Raw genomic sequence first — 11,209 nt, 5'->3', positions numbered from 1 at the left:
CATTTATTTTCATATAGATTTAATGTCAATTAAAACAATATTATTTTTTCAGTGAAATTAAATTTAATTGAACTTTTTAAAGATATTTTTATACATTTTTTCCTAATAAAAACGATATGTTAGGATTTGTTTTCAGTAAAACTTTGAGTTTTTTATTTTTATATATTTTTGTCAATTACAACAAATTATTTTCATTTTCCAAAAAGTCAAATTTTACTTTTATATATTTTTATTTTTAGTAAAACTGTTTTTTTTTCTTTTTTATAGGGAAAAAAACGTTTTGGTTTTATTAAATAAATTAAATTAAATTAAAATAATGTTTTTATTTGCTAAAAATTAAAAAAAATTATCTCAAATTTTTGTTTGTTTTAAAGATTTTTCTCAATTAAAAGAAAAATATTTGTCACTTTTAGTCAAGTAAAATTTGACTTTACTTTTCAATGATATTTTTTCCGTGTGTTTAGACATTTGTTTCCAGTCAAATTCGAGTATTCAAACACAATATACTACCTGTCAAGTTATTTTGTACTTTAGCCTGCCTGAATTAGAAAAGGCTGAGAAGATGGTAAAGCATGTTACTGCTGGAAGCTGCAAAAAGAGACATTTGCTAACAAACAACAATCGAGGAGATTTTGTATTTTTTTGTCACGGTAAGTACACATTTAAGTAGTAGACACCATGGTTGTGTATTATCAGCTTGACTTCTAGGCTTTTTTAACGTTAGTCTTTTCCCGGGGGCCTTCTGGTGCCTGTGCCTCTTTAAGGCCCTCATTGATGAAGCCGGCCAATTGCAAACAAGCAGAGTGAGGACAGGAAGGTGGAGCTTGCCATTGAAACAGGGTGTGGTTCTGAAACTTGCCTGCTCTCTAGTAGTACTTTAAATGGACTCCAACGATTGTGCTCCCATAGTAATCACATCCTCACTTCTACACAGAGCTTCTTCCACACACGCCTACGATCACATCTTTCAGCTCTTGTTGGATATTTCTGCTATTGGAATCTGAACTGGAAGATTTGTTGGCTTCCACCCTGCCAACCTCCTCAGCGCTGTGGCTCCATTCTGGGGGTTGATTGCCTGCCTGCCCGCCCTGGCTTTTATAGCTACTTCCCCACCAACAGGAGCTGAGGACTCAGCAGGTGAGTCACAATGCAGCTGCGCACCTTATTGTATGCCTTGTGAAAAGTAGTTTAATGTAGTTCTGATTTGTTGCCATTTCAAACCTTGATAAACCATGGCTCCTGGCTGTCAGGACCAAGTTTTTGGCCTCACCCGTCTGACTTGCTCTGTTAGTATTTCATTGTTTTTACATGCCGTGATGACACAATCCACATTCATTGTACCTAAACTTTGTCAAGAAATATCTTCTTATGTGTTGAGATGACCTCTTTTTGGGTGTGTCAATCGGCTTTTAACAAGCCCATGCAGCTGCCTACTGTTTGTTCTATGTTGTCTTAACAGATTGTGTTTAAATATTTGGACAGGGGGGTGTTTTAGGAAAAGAGGCAAGAATTCAACATGCTGCGAGAAGCTGGATTGAATATTTTAGACTTCTATAACGATCTGCTGTCAAGATGCGGTAAGTTATTATTGACGTTTATTGATGTGTACGGAAATAATGATGCTGGTGCTCATTCCGTAAGAGTGACTGTTGCTTACTCAATGGGCAAGATTAGTCATCGCCTTATTATTTGCAAATGCACAAAAAGAACGTGTGAATTTATTTTGTCCTAACGTTAGTTTAGCTTGGGGATTGCAGTGTTATGCTCCACAGTCTCCACTTGGCTGCAGCTGCCCTCAGTCTCCTCTTCGATGAAGTGTATCCTTACTGTGGCTGAAAAGTAAATACAAGCAGGCCTCATTCTCTTCCACTGTTTGTTCTCGTTTTTTGCACTTTCCTACACTTGTGATGCTATCACGTCTTTGAATTCTGGAATTTTACTAAAAATGTATTTTTATTGAAAAAAAATGTCTAAACACACCAAAAAGTTCATTGAAAAATAAAGTAATTTAATAAAATGTTACCATATTGCCAAAAAAATCTTACCTTTAAGTAAAAACAATCTCTAAAACAAACCAAAAAAAAATCTGAACATTTGTACTTGGAAAAGATGTCTGAAAATGCACAAAAATGTTGAACACAAATAAATTGGACATGTTTTTTTATTTAAAAATGTGTATTTACAGTGGATAAAATAAAAAAAAGTATTTGCTTTTCCATTCAAAAGGGGAAAAAACACTTTTTTGACTGAAAACAAAAAATATTCATAATTGGAAATAATATATATTTGAAAGGTAAACTAAAATTTGAATTTACTTTAAAAAAGTAAAAAATATATTTAAACATTACAAAGCAAAACAAACAAAAAAATTAAGCAACAACAAAAAAAAATCTTTTTATTTGGGAAAAAATTTGCTGCTATTTTTTTTTCATTTTTAAGAAACAAAAATTATTTTTTTTTTACTGGAAAAAATGGCTAATAACCATAAATGAGGAAAGAACAGCACATTTTCAAAGATATATTTCTATTTGTTGTAAACAAAACAAAAAGCATTTGGATTTTCCAATTAAAATAAAATAAATGGAGATACATATTTTTCATTTGACTGAGACTACATGATGCTTCTTCCGGACCATTTTTTTTCTCTCAAAAAATAGAAGCTTAAGTTAATTTTGTAGACATGCCAGCACTAACATCCTAGTTCAAGTTTTAACCATCAAAATAGTGAAATTGTTTTTGATTTAGTTGTTTTAGATGTTTTTATGTATTCATTATGTCAGGTCCAGCTTTAGTTAAATGTCTAATTGTCTCAGATCTGATCCCTAAATATACTATGATGTGGTTAAGGTGGTAAAAGGCTGGTGTGTCCATTTCAGACTCCAGGGTCAAAGACTATCCGTTGGTAACGTGTCCCATCAAGATGACCTCCATCCTGGTGACCTATGTTGTCTTCGCCGTCTACGTGGGACCTCGCCTGATGGCCAACCGCAAGCCTTTCCACCTGAACACGGCCATGATCATCTACAACTTCAGCATGGTCCTACTCAACTCGTACATCGTCTATGAGGTACTTTTATAAATAGGTACTGTAACAGGTCACGCCACTCCTCCACAAATCATGTTGAATTTATAACTGTCCAATGTGTTGTCATGGGTACACAGTTCATGATGTCTGGATGGGCCACCACCTTCACATGGAAATGCGACCTTATTGACCCTTCCAACACTCCGCAGGCACTTCGGGTAAGAGACCAAATCTTTATTTGATACAAAGGTGCTGCTCAAATAGGGAGTGCAGTCAGGTGTCGGTGGGGGGCTGGGGGATCAGGGGCAGAGGACACTATACTATCTACTACTTTATACACAACACCGCTGAATACTATACTTAAAGGTTGGCAGGTCTGTTAGTGTGTGTATTCGTGCTTGAACTGGTGCCAGCAACTCATTTACTAGTTTGTACAGATAAATAATTAAATATTACAGCTTCTCAATTGTATTTGAAATCGAGGAGGGGTCGCGGGGGGCGGTGGGGCTATATTTAATATAGAATGAATCAATACAAAGCATTTTAACAAAGAAACAAGCATTTTTTAATTGAACAACAAACTTTTTTTTTTTTAAATACAATTTCAATGGAAGCCAAAAAAGGACTTCTTTTAATTGTCTAAACTCACCCAAATAATGTCAAAACACCATATTTTTCACACCTTTTTTTAACTAGGGAAAAATGTCTAAAGCATGTCTTTTTAACTGTTCCAATAAAAAAATAAAAAATAACATTTGCAGGTACCGCACATGCTTTTTATCAGGGATGCTCCAATCGATTTACCACAGATCAATATCGGCTGATATGCTGTGTCACGTACGGTTTCCAACAAAATTATACGTTGCATATTGAGCTTGCTACAGGCTACGCCAATCGATGCCAGCGTGTTTGATCACTCCCTTACCAAACCTATTGCAGTTTGACTATTCTTGTATCTTTGTTCACATGCTTGTTTGCCCCCTTCCTGATTTATGTTTTTACATGTTTGTCACACTTAAATATTTCAGATCATCAAATAAATTTAAATATTAGTCAATGACTACACAACTGAACACAAAATGCAGTTTTTAAATGAAACTTTTTTAAGAGGGAAAAAAAATCCAATCATCTCAATAGGATTCAGGTCAGGACTTTGACTAGGCCACTCCAAAGTCTTCATTTTGTTTTTCTTCAGCCGTTCAGAGGTGTGTGTGCTGGTGTGTTTTGGATCATTGTCCTGCTGCAGAACCCAAGCTTGTTTCAGCTTGAGGCCACGAATGAAAGTCTTCCAGGTCCTGAAGCAGCAAAACCGCCCCAGACCATCACACTACCACCACCATATTTTATTGTTGGTATGATGTTCTTTTTCTGAAATGTGGCATTACTTTTACGCCAGATGTAATGGGACACACACCTGCCAAAAAGTTCAACTTTTGTCTCGTCAGACCACCAAGTATTTTCCCAAATGTCTCGGGGATCATCAAGATGTTTTCTGGCAAAATTGAGACGAGCCTTAATGTTCTTTTTGTTCAGCAGTGGTTTTCTTGGAACTCTGCCATGCAGGCCGTTTTTGCCCAGTGTCTTTCTTATGTTGGAGTCATGACCACTGACCTTAACTGACGCAAGTTAGGCCTGCAGTTCTTTGCATGCTCTTGTGGCGTAATTTGTGACCTCTTGGATGTGTCGTCGCTGCACTCTTGGGGTAATTGTGTTTGGCCAGCCACTCGTGAGAAGGTGCCCCACTCTTCCATGTTTTCACCATTTGTGAATAATGGCTCTCACTGTAGTTCGCTGGAGTCCCAAAGCTTTAGAAATGGCTTTATAACCTTTTCCAGACTGATAGATCTCAATTACTTTCTTTCTGGGGGGGGGGGCAATCACTTTTTCCACACAGGGCCATGTAGGTTTGGATTTTATTTCTCCCTTTAATAATAAAAAGTTTCATTACGGCATTTTGTGTTCGGTTGTGTTGTCATTGACGACCGTTTATTTATTTTTTTTTATCTGAAACATTTAAGTGTGACAAACATGCATTAAATAAGAAATCAGGAAGGGGGCAAGCACTTTTTAACACCAATGTACTTTTTCAAGAGTCACTGAACAACTTTACTCACTTGTTGCCATTATATTAATTATGTCTTGTCCTCAAAACTGTATTTGTGTGTGGTTGTTTAATGAACATAAACACAGTGTGTCCAGCCTTATGATGGTGATACTATCATGAGGTCTCAAATTAAATTCAGGTTTGTGTGAAATAGTACAAAAATCATTTCACACAAATAAAGGCCAAAAAAAAGTCAATCTGCCCAAACATTTATTTTGTACTAATCACTTATTTGACAGGGGTCCTTGGAATTGTCTAACAGCACCCCTGACCAATACCACTCATCATAAATGAATTGAAAAATGTACAGTTAATCTATGTGAACGGTACCTATATCAGCCAATGTCACTCATAGATGATCGGTATCAGAATTGGAAGCATAAAACCCTGATCGAAGTATCCTTATTTTATATTAATGGTTTATTTTTAAATGGATTTTACTGACTAGAACCCCTCCAGGGGGGTTACAGTTCCCAAAGTCCCAAATGTCTAAAAGAAAAAATATATTACATTTTTCAGTTTTAAAATGCATTATTTAAATTTGGAGGAAAAAAATGAAGATACATACTGTATATCTGCTAGAGAAGATAGGTTTTAATTTGTGTCATCCAGCAGAAGCAATTTCCCGTATTGTGGCTAAACGAAAACAAAGTGAATTGAGTCATTTGTAAAGTTTCAGTTGAATCCAGGTCATCTGCTTCGGAGTATCTGTGTGATGAATCTTATCCTAACAATCACAACAACTCATCAGCTCCTCCTTTCACCTTCCCACAGATGGTGCGAGTGGCTTGGCTCTTTTATTTTTCCAAATTCATTGAACTCATCGACACAGTAAGAAATGTTTAAATTTCGCAGAGACTGTTTTGTTTAATGTCTTCTGTTTATGTAATCCTGATGAGGTATGTTGGGTAATGTGAACTCAACATCCTTTCAGGTATTCTTTGTGTTGAGGAAGAAACAAAACCAGATCACTTTTCTCCACGTGTTTCATCACTCTGTCATGCCCTGGTCGTGGTGGTGGGGCGTCATGCTGACTCCTGGTAAGAAGAATCTCATACAAACAGCACAGTCAGCGTTAAACACAATGACAACGTCAACCCTCACCTTGTCCAGCTGGAGGAATGGGCTCCTTCCATGCAATGGTCAACTCAGGCGTCCATGTCATCATGTACACATACTACGGGCTTTCTGCCGCCGGACCACGCTTCCAGAAGTATTTGTGGTGGAAGAAGTACATGACTGCCATTCAGCTTGTAGGTGTCGTATACACTCACCAGTATCACAACATTAGCTACACTTGTACAATGCAACGAGAGATATGAAACTTTTGTAGGTTTGTTGTAATGGTTTTGCTTATTTCGAGCATGTTTAACAATTTACATTAAAGTACATCACATATTTATACTTGCATAATTCGATATGTGCGAAAAGGAGTAGAAAAAAACAGAGTAGCAGAGTCAGAAAAATCAGAGCGTTTATAGATTTACAGAGCTTAAAATTTAAAAACAAAATACTGTAAATTAATTACCGTATTTTCCAGACTGTAAGTCGAACGAAACCAGCCAAAAATGCACAATGAAGAAGAAAAAAACACATAAGTCGCACTGAACTATAAGTCACATTTTTGGGTGGAATATTCCTTTATAAAATCAGAGACCTTGAAAGGTAAGTTACAGTAATAACAATAAAATGGAGAACAACAGGCTAAATAGGCGTCTGTTAACGTAACGTTAATAGGTACTGTATGTTAACATAACATATTAACAGTTATTATAACTATTGCCTAAACAACATAATATAACTAATTTACTTGCAGCTTGTAATCTGCAGAACATGATGATTTTCTCTTTAGGGGCATTTGTGTTCCGTCTTCCTCAGTTGTATTTATAAGTTGATGTTTACATTGTAAATTTTCAGTGGTATAGGAGTGATAGGAGTAGCAGATAACATATATAAGTCGCTCCGGAGTATAAGTCGCAGGACCAGCCAAACCATGAAAAAAACCTGCAACTTATAGTCATGAAAATATGGTACATTTAAAAAATGTCAATAAAAAAATAAATTTTAACATATACAATTGGGCCAAATTTGCGTATGGTTTGATCTATTGTGTGTATAAAAATAATTTTCCATCCATCCATTTTCTTCCGCTTAGCCAAGGTCTGGTTGCAAGGGCAGCAGCCTAAACAGGGAAGGCCAGACTTCCCTCTCCCCTACTTTGTCCAGCTACTCCTGGCTGATACCGAGGCGTTCTCAGGCCAGTTCAGAGACATAGTCTCGCCAATGTGTCCTGGGTCTTCCCCGAGGCCTCCTACCAGTTGGATGTGCCCCGAACACCTCCCCAGGGAAGTGTCTGGGAGGCATCCTGACTAGGCACCCAAGCCGACCTAATCGGACTCGGTTTTACTCCAAGTTTTGTCCCGGATGACAGTGCTTCTCACCTTATCTCAAAGGGAGAGCCCAGCCATCCTACATAGAAAACTCATTTTGGCGGATTTTACACACGATCTTGTCCTTTCGGTCACTACGCACAGCTCAATTTAGAAAATAAATAGGTGAGGGTACAGTAGATTGCTCGGTAAATTGAGAGCTTTGCCTTTCGGCTCAGCTCCCTCTTCACCACAACAACCATTACAGAGTCCGCATCATTGCAGACTCCGCACCAATCCGCCTGCCAAATTTGCGTTTCATTCTTCCCTCACTAATGAACAAGACCCAGAGGTAGTTCAACTCCTCCACTTGGGGCAGGATCTCATGCCCGACCCGGAGATGGCACTCCACGCTTTTGCGCGTGAGAACCATAGACTCAGACTTGAGGGTTCTGATTCTCATCCCAGCCACTTCACACTTGTCTATGAACAGATCCAGTGAGCGCTGAAGATCACGGCCTGATGAAGCCAGCAGGACCACATCATCTGCAAAAAGCAGTCTCCCAACCTGAAGGTTGCGGGTCCTCCTGTGATTGTGTCGAAATGTCCTTGGGCAAGATATTGAACCCCAAGTTGCTCCTGATGCTGCGTCATCAGGAGGTAAATGTGCTAGCAGTGTCAAAGCGCTTTGAGTGCCTTGGAGTGAAAGACCATTAACCATTTACCAATGCCTGCTGCCTCCCTTGAAACATGATCAAAGCTCTCCCAGAGGTGGGACTTGAAACTCCTTCTGACGGGGGACTCTTCCAGACATTCCCAGCAGACCCTCACAATGCATTTGGGCCTGCCAGGTCTAATTGTCATCCTACCCCACCGTCGGAGCCAACTCGCCACCAAGTGGTAATCAGTTGACAGCTCTGCCCCTCTCCATCCAAAGCATGTGGCTGCAAGTCCAATGACACGACCTCAAAGCCGATCATTGAACTGCAGGTGTCCTGGTGCATTTGTGGACATCCTTATGCTTGAACATGGTGTTCGTTATTGACAATTTGTTATGAGCACAGAAGTCCAATAACAAAGCATCGCTCGGGTTCAGATCAGCGGTCATTCGTCCTAATCACGCATCTCCAGGTCTCACGGTCGCTGCCACGTGACCGTTGAAGTCCCCCAGCAGAACAAGTGAAGCCCCCGAGGGAGCACTCTCTAGGACTCCCTCTAGATCAGGGGTCACCAACGTTTTTCCTTGTGAGAGCTACTTTTACAAAATGAAAATGGCCAAGAGCTACTCATTTTTGTAACATTCATTTTCAGAGCTTATTTTAAACCCAAACAAAGCGAATATGCTTGTTTTACCAGAACATTAACAAAATGCTGGTGTCCACAACTCACATTTTGTATTTCAGAATGCATTTCTTTCTACTGTTCTTTCATTATTAACTGAAAACCTGAATGAAAAGCAGGCTTGTGGGCACCTCATGTGGTCGTGGGGGGCTACCTGGTGCCCGCGGGCACCACGTTGGTGTTCCCTGCTCTAGAGACGCCAAAAAGGGCGGGTAATCTGAACTGCTGTTTGGCGCATAAGCACAAACAACAGTCAGGAAACGTCCCCCCACTCGAAGACGTAGGGAAACTACCCTCTCATTCACCGGGTTAAACTCCAACGTACAGGCCCTGAGCTGGGGGCTAACAAGAATTGCCACCCCTGCCCGTCGCCTCTCACTGCTGGCAACACCAGAGTGGAATAAAGTACAGCCTCTTAAAAAAACCTTTTTAATTATTATTTCTAATAACTATTATAATCATTCTGAGTATTAACATTAAAATGAGCATGCATTTGTGTTAACACTATCAGGGAGTTGTTCATTTAATGTTAGAATTATTGTTTATTGTGTACGGTTTATGAGCCAACATTCTGCCTTTTATATTTATTCATTGAAATTGAAGTTAGCTACAAATCCAATGTAATGCTCTATGAGAATGTATATACAATTTTTAAAGAATGCAATTTTTAAAATGCATAATGTAATAATCCAGATTGTGCAGGTGTACCTAAAATGTCCACTTAGCTTGACAGCCCCTTTTTTCACACTGTTTATTCACACAATCTCCCCTGTGGGTCCACACAGACGCAGTTCATCCTGGTGTCAGTGCACATCAGCCAGTACTACTTCATGGAGAAGTGTGACTACCAGGTGCCCCTGTGGATCCACCTCATCTGGATGTACGGCGTCCTCTTCTTCATCCTCTTCTCCAACTTCTGGGTGCAGGCCTATATCAGGGGGAACCGACTCCCAGCCAAAGACCTCAAGAAAAGGCACAACGGCTTAGCCGGGGAGGGCGTCAACGTGGTGGCCAACGGCAATCACCAGCAGCACAATGGTGACGCACACCACCACCACCACCACCACACGAATGGGAAAGTGCAGCTCGGCAAAGTGAAGGAGATCTAACTCAATTCTACCACAACGGTAGAATAACCAAGTCTAGTCTTTTGTTGATTCACGTGTGCGGATATGAATGACATGTTGTGTTGTTTGTTTTGCCAGTGATCTCGTCTCTCTCGCCACACTTGTTGTGTTTGTTGCCACACAGTGATGCACACGCATACACACGATGTATGAAGATTGGTGCTCCTTTTCTCACATTTTCTGACCTGATGAGCCTTATAAAGAGTATCACACACTTTCACTGAAGACTAGCATGTGTAAATAACCTCTGCAAAGTTTATGATGAAAGAGAAAAAAATGTGCATTGTATATGTCATATATTTAGATGTTTTTTTTTTATTTATCTATCTTTTGAAATAAAACACATTTTAGATAAAGGTCGGTGTCATTTGGAAAGCAGCCACAGTTCAAGTTTTCAATTTGTAAAGAATTTCACTGAATTGTTTTGTTACTGTATATTACAGTGTTGGTGAATTTTTGCACATATGCATAACTCAGTAAGGCCACACAAACAGAAACGTGCTTAATCCATACTTGATATTTCTTTTTTTGGCAAACTGTGATCTGTGAAGGATTTCTTTTCTCATGAGGTTGACAGTGCTACACAAAGTATACTGTTATTAAATCTTTATTTGATAAGAAAGTAAATGGCTCTAACTGATTCTATATATTCACATTTGATTGTATTGATGATATTGGAGGCATTTGTGAAAAATGCACAGCAGCTAAACTGTTAATTTTAGGTGTAGTGAGATATCCTGTTTGCTGCATGAGATACTTCTAATCTAAAACCATATTAGAAAGTGTCCTTACCGCCTCCATCACTGTTTGGTACGGTAACTGTACAACACGTGATAGGAAGGCACTCCAGCGGGTGATCAAGACCTCACAGAACATTGTTGGGGCAGCCCTCCCCTCACTGCAAGACATTTATAAATCTAGAGTCCTACGCAGAACACACAACCTCATCAAGGACAGCACTCATCCACGACACTCATTATTCACACTCCTACCGTCAGGCAGACGCTACAGTAGTTTGAAGTCCAGGACCACAAGGCTGGCAAACAGCTTTTACCCACAGGCCATCAGGCTTCTCAACAAAGCACTCACACACGCCGCACGCATATACCTACAGCTAGCGATCGAGTCGAACCATGATTGCTTGGGATGAGTGGTGAAGTGGTGATCTTCACCAAGTGGTGAAGATGGCTTCACGAAGGGTATCAACGGTCTAGAACTGATGGCCATTTTTATAAACTTTCCT

At 39.3% G+C, this 11,209-nt stretch overlaps 1 protein-coding gene across 4 annotated transcripts; it reads left to right on the top strand.

Annotated features, from left to right (window-relative positions):
- Window positions 1-833: 833 nt before the first annotated feature.
- On the top strand, window positions 834-10,576 carry elovl1a (ELOVL fatty acid elongase 1a). Of its 4 annotated transcripts, XM_054768916.1 has the most exons (9): window positions 834-1,137; window positions 1,483-1,577; window positions 1,744-1,839; window positions 2,877-3,067; window positions 3,163-3,243; window positions 5,904-5,960; window positions 6,064-6,169; window positions 6,243-6,382; window positions 9,625-10,576. In XM_054768916.1, exons 4-9 carry the CDS (start codon window positions 2,921-2,923, stop codon window positions 9,946-9,948), a joined length of 855 nt encoding a protein of 284 aa, XP_054624891.1. In that variant the 5' UTR covers window positions 834-1,137; window positions 1,483-1,577; window positions 1,744-1,839; window positions 2,877-2,920; the 3' UTR covers window positions 9,949-10,576. The 4 variants fall into 4 exon arrangements, with proteins under 4 accessions (XP_054624891.1, XP_054624889.1, XP_054624892.1 ...); XM_054768914.1 differs by lacking the exon at window positions 1,744-1,839; XM_054768917.1 differs by lacking the exon at window positions 834-1,137 and having other exon boundaries at window positions 1,561-1,577; window positions 1,758-1,839.
- Window positions 10,577-11,209: the final 633 nt, after the last annotated feature.

Source organism: Dunckerocampus dactyliophorus, chromosome 2 (genome assembly GCF_027744805.1).
Source record: "Dunckerocampus dactyliophorus isolate RoL2022-P2 chromosome 2, RoL_Ddac_1.1, whole genome shotgun sequence".
Taxonomy (NCBI): domain Eukaryota; kingdom Metazoa; phylum Chordata; class Actinopteri; order Syngnathiformes; family Syngnathidae; genus Dunckerocampus; species Dunckerocampus dactyliophorus.
Note: the sequence above shows the minus strand (reverse complement) of the source record. Positions and strands in the feature narration are given on the sequence as shown.

Bases quoted from the DNA above. Each gene is read 5' to 3' on its own strand.
- elovl1a (XM_054768914.1), top strand. From the start codon at position 1,517: ATGCTGCGAGAAGCTGGATTGAATATTTTAGACTTCTATAACGATCTG. The intron at 1,578-2,876 runs GTAAGTTATTAT...TGTCCATTTCAG, and splicing joins CGATCTGCTGTCAAGATGCG to ACTCCAGGGTCAAAGACTAT. The intron at 6,383-9,624 runs GTAGGTGTCGTA...GGGTCCACACAG, and splicing joins ACATGACTGCCATTCAGCTT to ACGCAGTTCATCCTGGTGTC.